A 23,020-nucleotide genomic window follows, 5' to 3' on the forward strand; every position below is an offset into this window, starting at 1 on the left:
AAAAGTTGACGCATGAAATGAGGAAGCTAAGTACTTACCAGTATCTTCTCCATGCCCAGCTTCTATATCAAGGATGGCACAGTACTCTCCCAGTTGCAATGTAATGACATCATGCTACACTTAATTTCAGTGATTTTCCACTTAATATTTACTACATAACCACCCTGCACATGGCAGAGCACTAGGAGTCAGGAGTTGTAAGGAATGACATTTAATCAGGGGGAAGGCTATTTCTCAATTACATAAAAAAATGAGAAGGCCAACGTCTTTTTACAATCTTTTAAAATGCCCCACTGGGAGAAACACTCAAATTTCTAAATGTCCTAAAATAAAAATAAGAGTATAAATTACTATGAGGTAATAAACCCATAAAGATGAGTATAGGTCACTTGTGTGGGTGCCAGAGAGGGATACAACCTGAGAGTTACCCTAGACCCAAAATGAGAATAGCCATTGAAAGTTTATTTTGAGAGAGTGCGCCCCCGTGCACACACATGAGCAGAGGAGAGGGAGAAGAGGAAAGAAAGAATCCCAAGCAGGCTCTTTGCTGTGTGCGTGAAGCCGATGGGGCTCAATCTCACAAACCATGAGATCATGACCTGAAGCAAAATCAAGAATCAGCAACCAGGTACCCCAAGGCACCACAAGACATTGACATTCTTTTAAGAACATGTTTATAGCTATTTGAGTGTCTACTCTGAGGCAGACACTAAGCTTTTTACATTCACCAACTCATAGGTTCTAAATCTATTCAGGGGCGCCTGGGTGGCTCGGTCGGTAAAGTGGCTGACTTCGGCTCAGGTCACGATCTCACAGTTTGTGAGTTTGAGCCCTGTGTCAGGCTCTGCTCACAGCTCAAGCCTGGAGCCTGCTTTGGAATCTGTATTCTCCTTTCTATCTGCCTCTCCCCAGCTCATGTTTTCAAAAATGAATAAACATTTTAAAAAATTTTTAAACTCTATCAGGTATGTATCATTTTACAGTTGAAGCAGCTCAGCAAGTGAAATGGTCTTCGCTCCAGGATAGAAAATGAAATGTAAGGTAGTGTTAACAGTGGCTCAGAATTCAAATACTAAATCAACTTCATAAAGTCTTTCATAAATTAATTCTGTATAAGATCTAAGCTTTGATATCTTCTATTGCACTTATCATGTTTCTACCTCAGTATTTAAATTCTTAATTCAGTGGCTTATGAACAAGACTAGTGGCTTACATCTATATACAGTGGCTCCTTAGCAAGTACTGCTCTTTGAGTTATTCGTAAACCACTGTAGAGACCATGCCACGGGCTTCAGCAATTTTGCTGAGACTCCAAATATACCTTTAATACTGTTTAGCTAGTTAGATGAGTTGAGTTTGGCCTGCCACCTAGCATCTGCATGTGAACATGAGGTCATGAGGTATTTTTCTATACTGATCCTTATAATTTCATGAAATCCTGGGGGGATGAGGGGAGTTGCTTAAATTCAGTTATATTCCAACATGTAAATTTGCTACAATAAATTACAGTATGATACATATAGCACTTGATCCAAGATAATTGCAAAATAAGAATAAGTCTTTATTGAAATAAAATAATCCAGTGAGTGGGTATGAGAAAGCAAAGATCAGTTGGTTAAGGCAATAAGAGCCTCTACCACATTGCCCATGTGTTCCCTCAAGCTCCGTTCTGCTGCTGCTCGTGAGATCTCCATCTCTGTCATCTGCAGGAAAAGGATCAATGATGTTACCCAAGCCTCTTCTGGAGTATTAAAATGCCACCAAGACTTGCTGACTCTACTTGTTTCAGTAAACAACCCCAATTACGCAATGTAAACTCCTCTGCCCATACACTAGTTAAGCATTACTACTCACTATCAGCTCCAGATCTTCCTTCTTAATGGTGACTTTGGCCAGTTCCTTCTCCCTGCAAATATTCATGTACATTAATCCTCATTCTCTAAACTCACCAGTCTTCACCATCCCAGGAAGGATCATTCCCAGCTGTGCCTTCCAAATAAATGACTTCTGACAAACACTGTTGAGTGAAAACACAAAATGACTTCCACTCCCTCACCTAACACGCCCTTCCCCTCCTGTCTGGAATCTAGGAGAGGCAGCAGGGACTGTCAGGAGGCCTTTCCTTCCAACCAACACGAGAGTAAGGCTGTAAACCTTATATATGCAGGAACTGGTGACAGAGTTGAAGAACAGTACAAGGTATAAAGGCTTAACGATGCCTTTATTTTTGTATGGGGGAAAGAGACGGACTGGTAGGGCTGGCTGCACGTACGTAAACTTACCGCTCCTGTTTGGCTTTCTGCTCCCGGGATCTTCTGTCTCCAATCACGGACATCGCCTATGGGGGGAAAAATATCTGGTTACTGCTCTGCTACCCACAATTGCTAACAATCTAAAAAGCCAGTAATAAGCGGGTCAGGGGGTCCATTCGCGATGACGAGTGTATCAGGAAGCAAGGCCTAGGTTTAATTCAAGTCTGCCAACCTTAAACCCAATCTTCGTCAAGCTCCTTTTGCAAGCGGAGGGCTCTAATGACGGTTTCCCTTTTGCCTTCTCTCGCCAACTAGATGGTTCCCCGTCTTGGGAGCGAGGATCACAGTTACAACCTAAGAGGCCCCTCCGCTCTCAGCCCACCCAGACACGCTCACGGCCAACCTCACCGTCTCCAGATTGGAACTCTGGATCTCCTTCTCCTCCGCGTAGTCAGTGACTCGCTCCAAGTCCGCCGCACCGCTGTCATGCTTCCGTGGCTTCTCCGGAGGCCGCTCTGGGCCGCTGGTTTCAGTCTCCAACTCCAGCTCCACATCCCCCTCGGTAGCCATACTGATCCCACCGTGCTGCCGCAAAGGCCCCGCCCCACCTCACGAAGACTTCCGGTAACTGCCCCGAAACTTCCGCCCGGAGAGGACGAGGCGGGGCTGGCTTCGGGCCACACCTTCATTAATGTTTTGGATTCTAGAAGCTTCAGCCAGGACAACAGGTCGTCTCTAGGACTTCCTTCCAGTGTTCTAGTATTGTTTTCTCCAAGGCCCTCTCCCACACCTAGCCCATCACCACTCCAGGACTTCCCAACCGACAGACATCCTTCTCTTCACCTAGATTCTACCCCCCTCACCAACACCACCGTCCTCCTGCACCACCCAAGTAATTCTGTCCAACCAGGATGGATACGCTCTAATCCTAAACCAATTAAGAATGCTAATCCACCAGAGGCCAGATTTGCAAACTGCTCCCTAATCTGGGGAGTACAGCCTGAGTGGCCCAAAGGCCAGGGAGAGAAGTAGCTTCAGAGAGACATTTGCATTTACCACATCCTGGAGGTCGGTGTTCTTTTCCTTATGTCCCTCCCCATTCTACCTTAAACTGGGTGACCACCCCTATGAGGACAAAAGAAAACTGCTTTCTCATCTACCTTCCATCTGGTGGACCTGGGTCTAATGCCTGGGACCAGGATGGTGGGTGCAAAGGCGGTCACAGGCCCTAACACCTCCCTTCGCCGGACACAACGCACTGGAGTCAGCAGTGTCATGGTGAATCCTCCCTTCTATCAGGTGAGAGCGTACCTTGGAAGAGAGGCTCGGAAGGTCCCTAGAGCAAGAACTATCTGAAAAAAATGGAAGGGAACAGTGGCTGAAGCTGGGGAGGAAAACCCACAGGAGCCAATAAAGATGATAGGCCTTCCTTTACCCTCTGAGGCCTTTCCCTTTGCCCAGAGACTACTACCTATCCCTTCCACTTCCCAGTATCAGATCTATAGGTCTACAGAAAGGTGAGAGGCCAGGTGTGACTTAGGCTTTTAGGAAGGTCTGCTCAAGCCTGCATCAGCTCTTATGATGAAAGCTCTACTTGATGTCAGTGGAAGGCAATCCTAAATAGCTTGAAACGATTCTGAGAATTCCTGAGTAAAAGGAGAGAAGAAAAGGGAAAGGGAAATTTTGGAATTCAGCCTCTTGGGTTAACCTAATGCATACATTAATGTAAGCCTTTCCTCAGCAAATCTCCACCTTTCTGCCCTACATCTGCTCTGCCCCTCAGGTGTCTTGCTGTGGGCCTGCTCCCTGTACCTGCTGCTGCCATTCTAGATGGCCCCTTGTCACAGAGTCTACTTGTAGCCGCCTGATCTACATCCTCCTTCATGTGGGGGCCTCAGCAGTCTGCTGCCTTCTGCTGTCAAGGACAGTAGTGGAAAGGGTCTGGGGGAAGGCACATGGGGTAAGTGGGAGGGATCAGTTTGCAACATGAGAAAAAGGGAGAAACCCTCCATGGACAAAAGATTCAGATTGGGGGTAGGGGACAAGTGAATGGATACACCCATGAGAAGTAGGTACCTCTCTGTGTATGATGACGGGCCCTGACATTTCTCACATGGACTCTCCCTCCAGATCCAGATGCCCTCAGGGTTGTGTGCCCATCTGTTCGGCCACTCTCACTGCCCAGTGCTCAGTGGTTCTGGGGCTGTGTACCGAGTATGTGCGGGAACTGCCACCTTCCACCTGCTGCAGGCTGTGCTGCTAGTCCAGCTCCACTCCCCTACCAGCCTGCGGGCACAACTACACAATAGGTTTGTGTATATACACTTTGGGTGGGGTGAGGATGGGGAGGGAAGTAGACATAAGCTGAGTAAAGGAAATTTCAAGATGAAGTAACAGCAGTGTGAAAAATCCAAAAACAGATTTAAGTCTCTACTTCCGCCATACTTACTGTGTGACCATGAGCCACGTACTTACCCTTCCTCCTTGAGTTTCTAGTTTCTAAAATGGAGATGACAATGGGGTTATTATAGGCAGACCCTTTATCAACTGTGAAACGTTGTCCAGACATTATTTAGGTATAAGAGTTAGAATTTGGAATAGGCTGCGATGGACCAGTTTCTAGGCCCTCTCACATGGGACTGCTTCCTCCTTTCCTATACTTAGTTGTCTCTTCTCTCCTCTTTCCTATAGTTTTGGTTTCTCCTTTGCCTTCCTCCATAGGCACTGTTCACTCTCCTTTGCCTTTTCTTGAGTCTTGTTTTGTCTCCTAACCAGCTTCTGGTTCCTCAAACTGCTGTTCCTGCTAGGTCTCTGTGGTATTGCCTTCTGCATCCCTGATGAGCATCTCTTCCCAGGTACCTTCCATCTCCTATCCTAATTAGCAGGAGTAACCTGATAGTTTTTCTAAGAGAGAGGGTAGGAAGAAAACCAGAAGTAATGATATGAACAGCTACATTTTCCCACTGGTGCCCCACTTGTAGCCTGGCATTACATTGGCATCTGTGGAGGCTTCACATTCATCCTGCTGCAGTTGGTGCTTATCACAGCCTTTGCCCATTCCTGGAACAAAAACTGGTAAGGAGCACCTCTAACCCCAAAGGTTCTTCTTGGGAAGGTTGTCTGACATTACTAGCCTCAGTGGGTTAAGCAAAGGGCATGACAGGTCAGTGGTCCCATTAACTTCCCACTGAGCATTACCAAAAAGCTCAGAAATGTGATGACTCTGTGGGCTAGGTAGGATGAGTAATCACACCAGTGTTCCAGGAGAGGAGGAATAGTAATGGGTAAAAAGAAGTGGAGCCCCAAACCACTGCCCACATCCTACCCTTAGGCAGACAGGTGCAGCCCAAGACTGCCGCTGGTTCCTGGCTGTACTGCTGGCCACCCTGGGATTCTACAGCATTGCCGGTGTGGCAACTGTGCTCCTGTTCCACCACTACACACATCCAGCTGGCTGCCTGCTCAACAAGATGCTGCTTAGTCTACACCTTTGTTTCTGTGGCCTCCTCTCCTTTCTCTCCATCACTCCCTGCATCCGCCTCAGTGGGTACATGCCTTGCAACATTACCAATCTGGAAGGCCTTTAGCATAGAAATATTCATTAGCCTCCCTAATCTTAGTCAACTGTCTACTTCCTCCAAAGGGTGGGGCTATAGTGTAGATGGGGGCAGAGTGGAAATTACTACCCTGTAAACTAAAGCAATTATCTCCATTCTCCGCAGAGCAACCCCGTTCTGGCCTTCTACAGGCCTCTATCATCAGCTGCTATATCATGTACCTTACCTTCTCTGCACTGTCCAGCCGTCCTCCAGAGAGTGGTAAGGACCAGACCTGGACTCTCCATGCTAAAACCTTTTGTTCCTGCCAAATACTTAGTTCTTTGTTCTTACCACCTTTCTTCTGTTGCTCCTTCTCAGTTATCTTTGAAGGACAGAACCACACTCTGTGCCTGCCTGGCCTGAGTAAAATGGAATCGCAAACACCATATACATCGCTGGCAGTGCTGAGTGCTGGCATCATGTATACTTGTGTGCTTTTTGCTTGGTGCGTAAAAGTATCAAGGGGAGAGGTATGAGAGAAGGGAGGATATCCAGGATAGAGAAGGATGGTCAGGAGACTGTCTGGGATCATGGTTTATTTGAACTTGAAAGCAAGACAAGAGTGAGGAAAGTTCCCCATAAACAGAAACAGTTTCTAAGAATAGCACTTGTCAGATGATCTGTATGAGATGAAGGGGGCAGGGAGAATGACTTGAGAATTAAAAATATGTACAAAGATTTTTAGGGCCCTCACATGACGAGATTTATAAATCTTTATGGTGAACGGGCTCTGGGAATACAATACCCTCCTGAGAATTACCAACATGGACCAGCTGGCAATACAGTCTCAGGCAACTCTTGCTATTTGACTGGACCTGCTTGAGAACTGTCTCTTCTTTCTCAGCAATGAGGCTTCCTACCTGGCTGAGGTATTTGGGCCCTTGTGGATCATCAAGGTTTACAGCTATGAGTTCCAGGTGAGGATGGAGAGCTCAATATCCCCAATGCCCTTCCCCCCTCACACACAAAGACAAACACACACACACCCTACCAGCCTCTACCCAGAATACTCAGATTCTAGCTGCTATTACCTTTTATTGAGTACCCACAATGTGCTAGGCACTGTGCTAGATACTTTACATTCATAATCTCTTTTAATTTAATCCTCACAACAACCCTGTGAGGTAGGTATTTGCTCCATTTTACAAATGGAGAAATTGAGGCACAAAAGGTTAAACATCTTACCAAAGTTTTCATAGCCAGTTATATGCTGCAGCTAGAATTTGAACCCAGATGTGCCTCCACTTTGTATACCAGCCTATCTTTTCAGAGAAGGGGGAGTTTTCTATATTAATACCCTCACATTCTTTCTTAAAAGTCATTCCAAAACATGCTGCCTTTTGTTTTACAGAAGCCCTCACTCTGTTTCTGCTGCCCTGAAACAGTGAAACCAGAGGAAGGTGAGTGTCCATAAGAATGTCCATTAGAAAATGTAGATTTCTGCAGAGTGCCAAAGAGCCCTGGAGCGCCTTCACAAAAGAAACTGGGGGAGGAGGGAAGAAGTGTTTCAGTGGCACTGCTCCCAGCAGCCCTTCCCTCTCTCCAGGGCAGAGGGGTGGGGCTACCAGGCCAACTGACCAAGAGACCTCTCCAGCTCCTCCAGTGCAAGCCCAGCATTTCTCCTACAGCTATTCTGCCTTCCATTTTGTCTTCTTCCTTGCATCACTCTATGTCATGGTTACCCTTACCAACTGGTTCAGGTAGGATGGAAGTGGGCCTGGGCTATACTTCTGAAAAGCTATTTTAGGAAGAGCAACTTAAGGCCAGTCCTAAGGGTTCTCTGGAGACAAACATGGGTCTGCCATCATCTTTGGTGGGGAGGTAGGACAGGTCTAAAAGCTAAGGTCCTACATATTCTTTAACCAGAGACTTTGGTTCCACAGCTATGAAGGAGCAGAACTGGAAAAGACCTTCACCAAGGGTAGCTGGGCTACCTTCTGGGTCAAGGTTGCCTCATGCTGGGCCTGTGTACTCCTCTATCTTGGGCTGCTCCTGGCACCACTCTGTTGGTCCCCCACCCAGGACCTCCAGTCAACTACTTTCAGGCAACAATGCCATCGCATCAGTACTGCAAGATAACAAATATTCAGCTAGGTACTGTTAACAAACTGGGGTTCCCTTGAGGTTGTACTCCTAGTTTTGACTGAGGAACTGTCCAGCGCAGCAGATACCTCAAGGACATAATGGGCAGTTATCTCCCTTTAGACTGAAGTCAGTACTATGTCTGAATAGGAGAAAGTGGCCATACATACTCTAAATGCCATGGCAGAGTATATGACTCGCTGGAGCTACTGTTACATCTTTACCCCAGCTCAAGAACCTAACTCCCAAGTTAGCAGCTCAGGAACCACTGCTGATCCCAGCAGACAGTGTGGCACCAGCCCTTTCCTGGCTCTCAGCATGGAGATGGGGGCAGGGAAAGACCAAGGACTGAAGACTTACTTGGGTCTGCCCTTGGAGATAAAAAGGAAAATAAGCAAGCCCTGGGCCCAGGGAGATAAGCAGCCCAGAACACAGAAAGAAAGGAACAAAGACCACCCTAGGTTTTAATCCTGATCTTGAGGTCAAAGGAAGCAGGAAGACAAAAACCACCCTCAATCCTTGAAGAATGACAGAACAGAAGAGAATGTGAATACTAGAGAGCAGCAGGATTTGGGAGCCAACTATCAAGCAGGCGAACAAAATGAGGAAGAATGAGAAAGAGGGGCATAAACTTAGGTCTTGAAGCCTTCCTTCTTAGACCCTCAACTCCATCCTTGGGATGGTGTTCAAGGTCTGGGTGGGAACAAAAATCACAGAAAAGAAGTTCCTACGGTTCTTAGAGGATTCCTCTACCACATACCTGGAGTACTTGTCTGTTTGTTGTAGTATAATAAAGAATTTTTCTGTGATATTTCACTTAGTCTACGTATCTAAAACCTTTTAGAGTCTAAAGTTCTCTCCCCTTTTGGTGGGAAAGGGCAGCCATTCCTCCATCCCCATCCCCCCAAATCCCCAGTCAAACCAGGCGCTCAAGAAATTACAAAGCTACTTTTAATACTTTGGGGTGAGCCCCACAGGAATAAAAAACACTGGGAAGGGGTAACCCCCTCACCCCCAGGAGTGGCCCAGGGGGAGAGAGGCTACCTGAGGGGAAGGAAGCACAAAAGGGACCCGCTGCAGACTCAGGGCAAAGGGAATGCCATCGGTGCTGGGACCTGTGAGCACTACAGGAGAAAACGCGAGCGTGGTGGGACTGGCTCCAGGCACACAGGCGAAGGGCAAGAGGGTTGGACACGAAGCCACAAAGCTACTTGGGTTCCTCCTTCTTCTCGTTTGCCTTTTTCTGCTTCTGCTGCATGATCTCCGAGTCCCTAGGGGTAGAGATGATGGGGCACTGGGAGGTACCAGAGGGCAAAAAGGACAAGATGCAGGGGGATGAAGGGCACAAAGGATAAGATGGAAGTGGATGGGACAAAATTCAGCGTGTGCCTGCTGTATTCCCACCCTAGGAGAACAAGAGGAAGAGAGCTGAGGCTTAAAAGGCAATCAGTCTCTATCTGGCTGTTGCCTAAGGGGTCAGAAGTCTGGCCACACAGGCTCAAAGCTATTCTTTGCTGAGTACCACACCCAGCAACACCAGTGAGAAGGTTGGGAGAAGGGAGGAGAAACTCAACACCAAAGAGGGCCATAAGTACCGTGCTGTCATAACCACTACCGCATTTGAAATGTGAAGCTCCCTGCCCTTGCCCTTAAGGTCAGACTCGGGGGCACTCAGACATCAACCGAGGGCAGGCACCCGCCCCAGTCCCTTCCTGTCAGGCTGTGCTAACAATTTGGAGGGTGGGGAGGAAATAAAACCCTAGAGGAAGCAATGCACTCTGCCCCTCACTAGTTCAGATGTAAGCCCTGAGGTAGCTCTCTTTCCTGGTACAACCCTTGGTCTAGCCCAGGTCTCACCCGTTCCCTCCCCTCCCCTCCCTGGGGCTACCTCTGCTTGCGGGCGGCAGCAGAAAGCCCGTCATCTCGGCGCTTTCCCTTAACCGAGTCGCTCTGCTTTTTCATATTCTTCTGGCGGGCGAGCTCGCGCTGGTTACCGCCTAAAGAAAGAAGGTAAAAGGTGAGACGCGGGGGGCCTTTATGGCCACACACCGGCGACCCTCTTCCCTCACCAGGACACCAGCAGGGTCCCACGCTCATTCCCCAGCCCAGACACCGACCCATTTCGGGGCCTAGGCTGCTAAGTGGGGCGGGGAATGGGGGGGGGGGCACTGGTGGCAAGATGCCACGGGGCAGGTCAAATCGGGAGGTGGAAGGACGGCTTCCGAGGAGTCCGCTCAAGGCGTGTTTCGAGTTTCGGGCGGCACCGGGGTCCAGGCTGCTAGTGTGTGGACAGTTTGGATCTCTGTGGGGGATGGGCTGCAATCTGGGGGGCTCTGGGCCTATCACAGGGGCGCAGGGCTTTTCCCCACACCACGGGAGGTCGCGGAAGGCCTCTGCTTGACTGGGGCGAGAGGAGGGGGAGGGGGTTCTCAAGAAGTGGCGGTGGGCAAAAGGCCGATTTCCGGGCTCCGTGTGAGGGTCGCAAAAGAGCCCTGCCAGAAGACCTCGCTGGGGAAGCCAAGAGGAGATCAATGCCAAGATTCGGCAGTAGTGTTTAGGGTGGACGGGGAGAAAGGGGCAAGAGAGAGAGAGGGCCTCGGTGCTCACGGGTCATGGCGACGGCAGCGGCTCCGGCCTGCCTCCGTTGCGTCCCCTCGTTCTGTCCGACGTTGCAGGCCCCGCCCCCTTCTCCAAGCGTAACGAAGTCGTCCTTTCCTCCCCGCCCCTTCGAGCCCGGGCTCGGCCTCCCATTGGGCAAGAAGAAACACGTGGGGTTGCGGGCCACGCTCCAGCCCGGGCGGATGTGGGGCGGGGGTTCACAGGTCGAATGCGCTGCGTGGGGCGGGGCTTCCTGAGCGAGGCGTTGGGTCGGGCGGGGAGAAAGTAGGCCGGGTCACGTGGACAGGATGGGGGTGGAGGGGTGCGGCTGGCGATGTGGCGTTCCCGCGGGCTCGAGCACGTGACTTGACAGAGTGACCTCATGCGGAAACGGTTTGGGACGCCGGCAAACTCGCCAGAAGGGTACGGTAGGGGACAGAGGCCGGGTGTTCTTGGGGGCCGAAATGGTTTAGTCTGTTTTGTATTACCAGGACTTTGGGACTAAATTTCGCCCTGTTAGGATTTATCCCCACCAACCACGTATTTAGACATGAATTGTTCACCTATAAGGTAAAATCAGGTAGAAACATAAGTTTCAGAAACCCCCTTCCAACCACGTTGTACCCTCACCGCAAATCCCTCCAAGAGAAATTAGCAACCACATCCCGTGTGTCCTAAAACTTTGGTCCTATTCGTTTCCCACAAAAATATTAAATGTGAAGATGGAATAGCTTGGAAATGTTGTAGGACCCCCAAATCACAGGCTATGGAGTAGGATCAGGGACTAAGAGATTGGGAAATGCACAGACTGTGTCCATTTCTCCCTCCGGATGTTTCCCCACTATACTACCTGCACCAGCCACATCTGGTTTGTAAGAGGCAATTGAATAGGGCAGGAAGCTTAGGTTTCCCATTGAATTCACTCTCCTTCCCAACTCCATTAATCTGTCTACAAGACTCCCCAACAGCCCTGAGGAATTCATTGGATAAAGAAATGATTAAGAAATACCACAGGAAAGGAATGTTTGTAAATTTTATAATTTGATTCTCTCCAGTTGGTGCCCATAGCAGAACCAAGTTAAGGCTGGAACTTCCAACTAGCTCCTCTTCCCCAGCCCCCCCCCCCCAAACATAGACCTGATGGGAAGGCAATAAACCTCAGTCAATGCCATCCTCACGATTTTTGCCATACCAAAGTATCACTTGAACTACTATTACTTAAGATTGTATCAATCTTAAAGGATATAAGTCAAATTTCATATTCCTTTAGTAAATTTAATATCAGTTTAACCTGACCACTAATGGAGAGTAACTATAAAAGTCAATACAATGAAAACGAAATGTATTCTCAAATTCTACCAAAGTAAAATCATTGTCAAAGATAGAGTGTGGCCTGCCCGCTCTTTTTTTGTTAGTTTACTTATTTTGAGAGAGAGAGAGAGAGGGAGAGAACCCCAAGCAGGGTCCGTGCTGTGAGCAGAGCCCAGTGTGGGGCTCAAACCCAGAAACTTTGAGGTCATGACCTAAGCTGAAATCAAGAGTTGGGCCCACAACCAACTGAGCCACCCAGGAGCCCCTGCCCTCTCTTTCTTAAAAAAAGAGAAATTAACAAGTTTTTGGAGAGGTAACAAAGACTTTGAAACTGAAGCTTTCTCTTGATACAAACAGAGGACTAAATATACTTTTTATATTTTCAGGGGTGCCTGGGTAACTCAATGTAACTCAATTAAGCATCGGACTTTTTTAAAAACAATTTTTTAATGTTTATTTTACATTTTGAGAGAGAGCATGGGTGAACTAGCGCGGGGGGGGGGGGGGGGGGGGGCGGGGCGGGCGGGCCAGAGAGAGAGGGAGACAGAGAATCCCAAGTAAAAGTCGGACACTTAACCGACTGAGCCACCCAGGCACCCCAAGTGTTGTTGGACTCTTGATCTCAGCTCAAGTCTTGATCTCAGGGTCAGGATTTCAAGTCCTTTGTTGAGCTCTGCACTGGGCATGGAGCCTACTTAAAAGAAAAAAAACTATATATATAGTTTTTATATTTTTAATATTTAATGCTATCTTTCTATACTACCCCAAATTACTTCTCAGACCGCAAGTAGCATATTATCCCACCCTTTGGTACGTACTAAAGGTACTCGATCAACATTGATGGCATATGTAACATACAAATCATATAAATCCTGACTCTGCTACTTACTGGATTTGATTTTAGACATTTATGCTTCATAATTCCTTTCTGTGAAAGGAATTCCTTTCCATGCTTCAATTCCTTTCTGTGAAAAATGGGGATAATCTCTACCCCTTAGTGTTGTAAAAGAGATTAATGTAGATATAAAGGGTTTGGCTCCTTATAGGCATTCAGTTAATGTCTCTTCCATCTCCCTTCTTCAAGTCCTAAAACTTTCTCTCCTTTAAATTCCTCTAACCTTTCTGTGGTACCCAGTCTCTGAAATGGCTGCTAATGACCCTCTCTCCTGGTATTTATATCTTTGTGTAGTCCTCTCCCACACTGAATCAGTGTTGGGCTCTGCGACCAATATGGCAGAAGCAATGGTATGTCACTTCTGATGCTAAATCATAAATGATCATTGTGGCTTCCACTTTCTTTCTCTTGGATCACTGGCTCTGGGGGAAGCCAGCTACCATTTCATGAGAGGCTTGTGTGGTGGAGAACTGAAGCTGCTGGCCAACAGCCAAGGGGGAGGAAAGATACCTCCATTTAAACTCATCACAGAGTTGAGAGGGAATAAATTAGACAGAATGAGGACCTATGGCTCTGAAACAGAGAAGGAGCTAAGGCAAGGTTTAGGGACCCCAGATATAAAGTGGGAAGATGAGGAAACTGACTGAAAGGCTGGAGACATCACCTACACAGCTACAACAGCAGTTTGAGCACAGTTCATAAGCAGAATTTGGGCTATCTGGCTTCCCAGCCTCAGGTTCCCAATGGAGCCAAGCCACTTGGGTCCCCTTGCGTGTAAAGAGACCATAGAAACAGCCCCATGGGGAAAACTGAGCCACACTCTGAGTTAAAGAGTGTAGGATGAGGAAGCAAGTTCTCTTTGGCACCTGCTACCTCCTTATCAACTCCAGCAACTCAGGTGAGTGAGAGAGTAGAACAACCCTATATCCAGTCTCCTCTTATCAACTCACCCTACCCTTTCCCCATGCCCAAGGGTCTATTTCCAGTCCTTTCAGAGCCTAGACTGGGTTGCCACACATCCAATCTAATTTTTCCAGGAGTTGCCCCCAAAATTTACTCTCTCTTTCAACACATATTCATTGTGTTGTGCACCAACTATGTGCAAACTATTGTATTAGTCATTAGGTATACAGTGATTAAAAAAAAAAAAAACATTTACCTCTACACTCATGGAACATACAAACAGGAAACAGCATCTGTTTATACACACACACACACGTATATATGTATATATATCACATATATGCAAATTGTGATAACTGCTTTGAAAGAAAAAAACACTTTATGCAAGGATGATATTCAAAATACTTAACAGGGTACACAGCATAAGCACTTACCATCAAAATCTCAATGTAATCTAAATGAAGACTATCTGTAAATAGTTCTACCTGTCCTGGTAAGAAATCATAGAACTGCTATTCCTGTAAAGGGAGTGTACCCATAGACCCTGTAGACCTTAACTTTGATTAGGGAAGTGAAGCTAGTGATACTTGAGCTGAGGAAAAAAGATATGGAGTCAGCCAGGCCAAGGGAAGAGAGGCAGAGAGAACATATCAGGAGAGGAGACAGCAGGTGTGAAGACCCTAAGGCCCTGCTCCCTCAGGCTAGCCCAGCAAGAGCCACAAGGTTAGGTAATAGGTAAGTCACTAAAGTCTAGTGAGCAGGGTGGTGTGAAACTAGTTCAGGAAATAAGTAGGGTGATGGCATGATCTGAATTACTGTTAATACCACTACCAGTATTAAGTACATTAAGTGTACTTTTCTTTTTTGAGCCTCACAATAACCCTTTGAGATGTTATCCCCTTTCTACTGATTTAGAAACCTTGGCACAAGCAGGTTAAATAACTTTCCCAAGGAAACTCTGATCATAAAGATCGAGGTTGAGCATCTAACCTAGCCTGTGCCCTTCATCAGCAGGATATAAATTTTGAAGAGATCACTCTATGGGAGGAAAATGGATTAGAGCAGGTAAATGGAAATGGAGAGACCAGTCAGAAGGCTTCCATAGACGTCTGTAATGCTAGGCTTTATTTGGTAACAGATAACTGAAATGCAGTTGATATCAAATTTTAGCAAAAGGGGGAATTTATTGGATTACATAACCAAACTGGGGAAGGGGAAAGGGGTAAGGTGTGGCTGACTATAAGAGAAACTAAAACCAGTAACAGGGAATGCCTCCATGTCTCTTATCTCTGTTTTATCTTCTCAGACCCATATCCTTTGACAGGACAGGAAATGGCCACCCATGGTACCTGCCCTCACATCTCACAGCTTGCCTAAGAGAGAAGGTCTTTAGTTTTTAAAGTCCCAGGATAGAGCTCTGATGGACCAGGTGTCCCTTGTGGTAGGGAGGTACATGTGGGGCAGGGTATAATGAGAGCAGCCCCACCAGAAACAAATAATTAGTATGGGGAAAGAACAGATTTATCAAAGGAAGGGTGTTTGTTCCCCCTAAAAGGAAAATGCTAGATGGACAAAACAAAAGATGTCCATTACATGAAAGAAGAGAAGATAGCTACTTGAGCTGAAATGCTGGCATCAGAAATGGCAAAGTGTGCAGCTTCAAAATGTATTTTGGAGACTCAGTGAGAGAGAAAGACACTATTTACTCCTGAATTCATTCAGTTCTTCATCACATATTAAGTGTACATCTATTATGTGCCGGAAACTTCTAGGCACTTAGTATATGGTTATTAACAAAACAGACTTGGTCTCTGATCTCATGAAATTAACACTTTATTGGAGAAGATTGACAATTCACAAGTAAAAATTTATATAAAATTACAACTTGTGTTAAGTGCTAAAAGAGAAAAAAAGGTTCAAGGATGAAATTTAAAGGGAGAGATCCAATTCTGTGGTGACATTTAAACTGAGGCCTGGAGCCAGTTGTAGGAAAAATAGAAGAGGGCTTCAGCAGTGTGGTTGAATCCCTTAACATTTTTTACATCCCTCCTTTCTCAAGGAAAAGCAGTGAAGCTTTAGGAAATTTCCCCCTCCTCCCTATATTCCAAGAGCAGTCCAGAATGGCTACTTCAAAGTAAACTCATCCCTTTTAGTATTGATTGGCTTAGGAACCCAGACCAAGCCACTGTTTGCATAGTATTCACCCAGTGACTGTTATTTGTTCAGGAGTTAGCATGTGACCTAATTTGGGCTGATCAGCCCAAAGGGAAGGGCTTTTTTTTGTTCTATTGTGAGGGGAAGGACAGTGTACTGTCTAACTGACTTGAACTGAAGAAGCACAGATCCCCTACTGCTCCTGGTATGTAAGACCTTGAAGGGCCAGCCTTAGGTTGGAACAAAGTGAATGGTAGAAGGAATCTTGGTTCTTGATGATGTCCTTGGTTGGCTTGATATATCAACTATAACATCTGTTTTACCTCTGAGCTTCTTGCTATGAGAAACCACCATATTTTTTCGTATAAGCTGTGTTAAGTCAGATTTCTGTTACTTCAACCACATACATGTTAATCAATACACAAACATCAGAAACAGCGTATGCTTAGGCCCTGAGGTGGGGAAAAGCTTGGATAATTAGCTGAAGATAAGAAGTCACATAATGAAATGATCCAATCAGATTCTTAAAGTGCAACCAGCCCTGACCATGCATACCAAGTTTCCAGTCAGCTTTCTAGTGCCTTTCTTGTAGAGATGAGTGGATATACAAGGATCATCAAGGATTGGAGAAAACATTCAATATAAAAACAGGACAAGACAAAACAGAAAATAAGGTCTCAGAGGATACAGAAACAATTGTATGTACAAAAGACAATGGGAAGGGAATTTGAATTAGTATCCTTTTTAAAAAAAATTTTTTTTAATGTTTATTTATTTTTTGAGACAGAGACAGAGCATGAACAGGGGAGGGTCAGAGAGAGAGGGAGACACAGAATCCGAAGCAGACTCCAGGCTCTGAGCTGTCAGCACAGAGCCTGACATGGGGCTCAAACCCACAGACCACGAGATCATGACCTGAGCAGAAGTCAGAAGCTCAACCGACTGAGCCACCCAGATGCCCCTGAATTAGTATCCTTAAAGATGAAGAGAATATTGAACAAAAACGGGGGTATAAAAAACATTCAGAGAAAAATAAAGAGCTTTTAGACATTAAAAATATGATAGCTGAGATTAAAAAAATAGAAGAGTTGGGGGCGCCTGGGTGGCTCAGTTGGTTGAGCGTCCAACTTTGGCTCAGGTCATGCTCTCACGGTTTGTGGGTTCGAGCCCCACATCGGGCTCTGTGCTGGCAGCTCAGAGCCTGGAGCCTGTTTCAAATTCTTTGTCTCCCTCTTTCTCTGCCCCTCCCCCACTCGTGCTCTGTCTCCCTCTGTCTCAAAACTAAATAAACATTTAAAAAATTAAAAAAAAAATAGAAGAGTTGGAAGGTAAAAGTTGCAAAAATGTTATAGAAATTTGGACAAAGGTGTCTGGGTCGTTCAGTTAAGCATCCAACTTCGGCTCAAGTCACGATCTCACGGTTTGTGGGTTCGAGCCCCCCGTCGGGCTACATGCTTTCAGCGTGGGGCCTGCTTCAGATTCTGTGTCTCCCTCTCTCTCTCTCTTCCCCTCCCCCCACTCATGCTCTGTCTCTCTCCCTCAAAAATAAATAAACATTAAAAAAATTGTTTTAGCAAAAGTAAAAGGTAACCAACAGAATGGGAGAAGATATTTGCAAATGACATATCAGATAAAGGGTTAGTATCCAAAATCTATAAAGAGCTTATCAAACTCAACCCCCAAAACACAAATAATCCAGTGAAGAAATGGGCAAAAGACAGGAATAGACACTTCTCCAAAGAAGACATCCAGATGGCCAACTGACACATGAAAAAATGCTCAACATCACTCATCATCAGAGAAATACAAATCAAAACCACAATGAGATACAACCTTACACCTGTCAGAATGGCTAACATTAACAACTCAGACAACAACAGATTTGGCGAGGATGTGGAGAAATAGGATCTCTTTTGCATTGTTGGTGGGAATGCAAACTGGTGCAGCTACTCTGGAAAACAGTATGGAGGTTCCTCAAAAAACTAAAAATAGAACTACCCCATGACCCAGCAATTGCACTACTAGGCATTTATCGATGGGATTCAGGTGTGCTGTTTCAAAGGGACACATGCACCCCCATGTTTATAGTATCACTATCAACAATAGCCAAAGAATGGAAAGAGCCCAAATGTCCATCGATGGATGAATGGATAAAGAAAATGTGGTATATATATATATATATATATATATATACAATGGCATATTACTCGGCAACTAAAAAGAATGAAATCTTGCCTTTTGGAACTATGTGGATGGAACTGGAGGATGTTATGCTAAGTGAAATTAGAGAAAGACAAAAGTCATATGACTTCACTCATATGAGGACTTTGAGAGACAAAACAGATGAACATAAGGGAAGGGAAACAAAAATAATATAAAAACAGGGAGGGGGACAAAACAGAAGAGATTCATAAGTGGAGAACAAACTGAGGGTTACTGCAGGGTTTGTGGGAGGGAGGATGGGCTAAATGGGTAAGGGGCACTAAGGAATCTACTCCTGAAATCATTGTTGCACTATATGTTAACTAATTTGGATGTAAATTCAAAAAAAAAAAAAATTAAATAAAAAAAAAGTTTTTTTAAGTTACCTTCATTTTTAAAAATTCTCTTTTTGCTGCTCTGTCTGGGTGAGTTCTATTGCTTTGCATTTTAGCTCGTTGACCCAACCTTCAGCTTTATCCAGTCTGCTCTGAACCCCTCTAGTGTATTTTTTAGTTCAATCATAGTACTCTTCAGCCCTGTAACTTATGTTTGGAACTTTTTTTTAATCTTTTTTTTCTGGTTTTATTGAGATGTAATTGACATATCCAAATCTTTCCTTCTTTCTATTTATTTTATTTTATTTTTTATAAATTTTTTAACATTTATTTATTATTGAGAGACAGAGCATGAGCATGCGAGGGATAGAGAGAGGGGGAGACACAAAATCTGAAGCACGTTCCAGGCTCTGAGCTAGCATGAGCATGCGAGGGATAGAGAGAGGGGGAGACACAGAATCTGAAGCAGGTTCCAGGCTCTGAGCTGTCAGCACAGAGCCCGAGGAGGGACTCAAACTCACAAACCGCGAGATCATGAGCTGAGCCAAAGTCGGACGCTTTACCGACTGAGCCACCCAGGCGCCCCTCTTCTTCTTTTTAAAGTAAGCTCTGTGCCCAATATGGGGCTCAAACTCATGACTTTGAGATCAAGAGTTGCATGCTCTACTGACTGAGCCAGCCAGACACCCATATTTGGAACTTTCTTATATTTTCTGTCTCTTCGTTGAGAACCTCTGTGTGGATAAACTGTGTTTATCCATTCTTCCCCCAAGTTCAGTGAGCATCTTTATGGCCACTGCTTAACACTCTTTCTCAAGTCGATTGCTTATCTCGGTTTCATTAATGTCTTTTTCTAATGTTTTGTTTTGTTCTTTCATTTGGAGCATATTCCTGTCTCATTTTGACTGTTTGTTTCTCTGTATTAGGCAAATCACCTATCTCTCCCAGTCTTGAAGGAATAGCCTTGTGTAGGAGATGTCATGTGGAACCCAGAAGCATAATCCCCTCTGACCACCAGAATGATGTGTATCTGCAGCATGCGGGTAGATGGGGCCGGTGCCCTGCTGTGATGCACAGCTGTCTGTGGCATGGGGTGAGCAGGATTGACATCTGGCTTGACCATGATACACAGCTGCACTGGGTGTGCACGAGTGATCCCGTGTGATTTTTTTAAACTAAAAAGATGTTTTAACTGTGGAAAAATATACATAACTGAATTTAACATCTTCACTATCTAAGTGTACAGTTTGGTAGTGTTAAGTACATTTACATTGCTATGCACCCAAACTCCAGCACTCTTTTCTTTTTTCTTTTTAATTTTTTTAATGTTTATTTATTTTTGAGAGAGAGAGAGAGACAGAGCATGAGCAGGGGAAGGGCAGAGAGAGAGGGAGACACAGAATCCAGGCTCTGAGCTGTCAGCACAGAGCCCAACGTGAGGCTCGGACCCACAAACTGCAAGATCATGACCTGAGCCAAAGTCATACATTTAATTGACTGAGCCACCCGGGTGCCCCAGAACTCTTTTCATCTTGCAAAACTGAAACTCTGTACTTATTGAACAACTCCCCATTTTTCCCTCCTTCTAGTCACTTGTAACCACCCTTTTCTGTTTCTATCAATTTGACTACTCTAGATACCTCATAAGTGGAATCATACATATGCATCTTTTTTGTGAGTGACTTATTTCACTTAGAATAATGTCCTCAAGGTATATCTATGTTGTAGCATGTGTCAGGATTTCTTTCCTTTTTTTTTTTTTTTTTTTAATGTTTACTTATTTTTGACAGAGAAAGAGAGTGGTGAGAGCCAGGGAGGGGCAGAGAGAGAGGGAGACAGAGAGAGCTGACAGCACAGAGCCCAAACTCACAAACTGTGAGATCATGACCTGAGCTGAAATCAGACGTTTAACTGACTGAGCCACCGAGGTGCCCCAAGAATTTCTTTCCTTTTTAAGGCTGAATAAGATTCTATTTTATGTATATACCACATTTTCCTTGTCTGTTCATCTGTCAGTGGACACTTTGGTTGCTTCCACCTTTTGGCTATTGTGAATTAATGCTGTTATGAAAATGAGTGTACAATATCATGGGTGTATTTTCTAAAATGTACTTAAAAATATTATTCTTAGAAGCCATTTTTAGTCTTTACTAGACTTCCATCGCACATAAGAATCCCAGTGAGTGGTCTGACTCAGCTCAGCTGTGTCTAGAGCCTGTGTTTTTTCCACACTCATAAAGTCATGCCACATCAGCAGCCCATACTCTTGTACATCAGGAGTTTCTGCATTAAGGTATATGGAAGAGGGGGAAGAAGACATTTTCCAAATGTGCATGTAGCTCTGTTTCTATAGTCATTGTTTTAGTTTTCATCCTTCCTTACCCCCCATTCTTCTCATTACCACATGCTTTGGACTTGGGGATCCTGTTCAATGGACACAGGTATATTTCTCTCCCTCTACCGGTTTTCTGGGCCTACAGCCCTCTGACTCTGGACTGTCACTCTGCACTGAGAGGGCTCACTTTACTGAGAGTCATATGTTCTCCCAGGGTACAGACATTGCTGTATGGAGGGTATACTTTAATAGATGACCCCAGCACAAGACCTTGAAACCTTTGTTTGAGTCTAACAAGAGGAGGGCCATACATATTTTCCAGCAGGGTAGCAAGAAGTAATCTAGACTATATATTAGCTCTTTGCCTTTGAACTTCTGCCCAAAGTGCTGAGGGAGAACTGGAAAGGAACACTTGAAGGGAATAGATAAATTGATTGCTACAGTAGAGATGGTTGACAGGTCTGTGGAGTAGTTGAGAGTTTCAGTAAGCAAGGAGTAGGCTAGAAGAAGTGGGAAGTAGAGAAGAAAATTGGAATTGGAAGGGGTTGTAGACTATCAGAGAAACTTGCTTATCCTCCCAGTGTCTCTCAAAGTAGAGAAGAAATAGAATTTACATATGAATAAAGCAAATGCAACTCTGCTGAACCAAGAGAGAAACAGAGGTATCTGGAGGAGGTGCTGTTCTGAGAACCTGGCTTTATAAGATGTTCATAGAGGTAGGTCGGACAGAGAGGATGTGTTCTGTGGAGGCAAGAAGCCATTAAGGAGCACCAGTGTTTGGGAATGAGACATTATTACCCAAACCAGGAGAAGCTCAAGGTGAAAGTGAAAAGTACCTCAGCTCCCCTCCTCAGGCATTTCCTCTCCATATTTAGTGGCTTTTCCAGAATGGAGACCTCAACTGGTCCTGGGTCTCCCAGAAGTTAGAACCCGCTTCCAATGCCAAGCTACCTTCCCTATGGGGATAACTTTAGCAAAGCTCTTTATGGATTCTTCTCCTTTCCTATGTATCCTAGTCTATGGATATGCTTCTGGAGGTTCTTCTTTTTTTCTTTCCTGTCAACACTTCTCTGAATCCAGACTTATTGCTCGCTGGGAGGGGACCCAGGTGGGGGAGATGCCCTTCTGACAGTTAGTGACATGTAAATGAAGAGTTCCAAAGAGATCAGTACCTAGACTCCTTCTCCTCTCTCCTCCTAGGCTATTTCATTTGAAACCATGGTTGGGCTTTTTTTAACATAGTATTTATTTGTTTTTATGGAAGTTATACATGAACATGCAAGTTCTATACAAGACATAATGAAGAATAGAACTGTTATCCCACTCATTTTCCGGCAGCTTAAAGGAGATTACAACTCATTTAGCTGTTTCTTCTGTCATTTGTTGCTTTTTCTAAATATCATGCCATTTCTGGATTTTTAACTTTCCAATATTAGCCGCTGACTTCTATTTAATATTTATTTATTTATTTATTTATTTATTTATTTATTTATTTATTGAGAGTGCGGGGCACAAGTGAATGAGGAACAGAGAGGAAGAGAGGGAAAAAGAAGTGGGGATCACCCGAAGCAGGGTTTGTGCTCACCCGATGAGAGACTCTAGCTCACCTGATGTAGGGCTTGAGCTCACCAGATATGGGACTCAAACTCAAAAACTGTGAGATCACCACCTGAGCCAAAGTCAGATATTTAACTGACTGAGCCACCCAGGCGTCCCCTGATGTCTATTTTAAAAATGAAGACTTAACTCTCTCATCCTTTGCATAAATATGCATGTAAACTTTCTCTCTCTATCCTCCTAATGTAATGTTATTTTAGTTAGGTCAAAATTGAATGTTTACATTTTATGAGTAGATTTTATTTACAGGCTGTTACAGTATACTGTATACTGTATACAGTATACAGTATACTGTATATCTACAGCATACTGTATACTGTATATTTACAGTATACTGTTAACATTTCCTTTCTTGTGTGCTTCCCCTCAAAATTAATAACCTGTTTATATTTTTACTTGTTTATGTACTTATTATCAATTCTCATACTGTCTTCTAGAAGTAGAAATCTCTCAATATATTTAAAAACAATCAGATAATTTATCAGTTTCCATTTTTTTTCTTATATATATGCCTCCAGAGCCTTTCATTGCTCTCTAAGCTGTTGCAAAGAAATCTTCCTGGAATCTCCCTTCACCAACAGTCTGAAGATTCCCTTCACTTATCTCTGTTGGATATTCTTTTCCTGGATCCTATGACTTTTTTTCTTGGTTTACTCCTCATTTTGGTAGAGTATGTCTTCAATATCTTGCTGAAAAGGGTGCATGGTATATAAGTATTTTTAGACTCTGTCTTTTTT

The 23,020-nt window shown here is 44.7% G+C and overlaps 3 protein-coding genes across 6 annotated transcripts; 1 reads left to right on the plus strand and 2 right to left on the minus strand.

Moving 5' to 3' along the window:
* Window positions 1-1,488: 1,488 nt before the first annotated feature.
* Window positions 1,489-2,964, minus strand: HYPK (huntingtin interacting protein K). 2 transcript variants are annotated; one of them, XM_006932578.5, is made up of 4 exons: window positions 2,661-2,964; window positions 2,283-2,338; window positions 1,950-2,017; window positions 1,489-1,703 (listed from the first exon to the last, which is right to left on the minus strand). In XM_006932578.5, the coding sequence occupies exons 1-4, from the start codon at window positions 2,820-2,822 to the stop codon at window positions 1,504-1,506; spliced, it is 486 nt and encodes a 161-aa protein (XP_006932640.1). In that variant the 5' UTR covers window positions 2,823-2,964; the 3' UTR covers window positions 1,489-1,503. The 2 variants fall into 2 exon arrangements, with proteins under 2 accessions (XP_006932640.1, XP_003987266.1); XM_003987217.6 differs by lacking the exon at window positions 1,950-2,017 and adding an exon at window positions 1,855-1,906 and having other exon boundaries at window positions 1,541-1,703.
* A 188-nt stretch (window positions 2,965-3,152) lies between these two features.
* On the plus strand, window positions 3,153-9,182 carry SERINC4 (serine incorporator 4). 2 transcript variants are annotated; one of them, XM_045059424.1, is made up of 12 exons: window positions 3,153-3,551; window positions 4,036-4,212; window positions 4,383-4,561; window positions 5,028-5,107; window positions 5,234-5,327; window positions 5,584-5,795; window positions 5,975-6,070; window positions 6,170-6,296; window positions 6,696-6,768; window positions 7,203-7,251; window positions 7,398-7,551; window positions 7,735-9,182. In XM_045059424.1, exons 1-12 carry the CDS (start codon window positions 3,438-3,440, stop codon window positions 7,928-7,930), a joined length of 1,551 nt encoding a protein of 516 aa, XP_044915359.1. In that variant the 5' UTR covers window positions 3,153-3,437; the 3' UTR covers window positions 7,931-9,182. The 2 variants fall into 2 exon arrangements, with proteins under 2 accessions (XP_044915359.1, XP_019688106.1); XM_019832547.3 differs by lacking the exons at window positions 3,153-3,551; window positions 4,036-4,212; window positions 4,383-4,561; window positions 5,584-5,795 and having other exon boundaries at window positions 4,673-5,107.
* On the minus strand, window positions 8,867-10,688 carry SERF2 (small EDRK-rich factor 2). 2 transcript variants are annotated; one of them, XM_011283027.3, is made up of 3 exons: window positions 10,541-10,688; window positions 9,822-9,930; window positions 8,867-9,227 (listed from the first exon to the last, which is right to left on the minus strand). In XM_011283027.3, exons 1-3 carry the CDS (start codon window positions 10,545-10,547, stop codon window positions 8,942-8,944), a joined length of 402 nt encoding a protein of 133 aa, XP_011281329.1. In that variant the 5' UTR covers window positions 10,548-10,688; the 3' UTR covers window positions 8,867-8,941. The 2 variants fall into 2 exon arrangements, with proteins under 2 accessions (XP_011281329.1, XP_003987267.1); XM_003987218.5 differs by having other exon boundaries at window positions 8,867-9,204; window positions 10,541-10,684.
* Window positions 10,689-23,020: the final 12,332 nt, after the last annotated feature.

This window comes from Felis catus, chromosome B3 (genome assembly GCF_018350175.1).
Source record: "Felis catus isolate Fca126 chromosome B3, F.catus_Fca126_mat1.0, whole genome shotgun sequence".
Taxonomy (NCBI): domain Eukaryota; kingdom Metazoa; phylum Chordata; class Mammalia; order Carnivora; family Felidae; genus Felis; species Felis catus.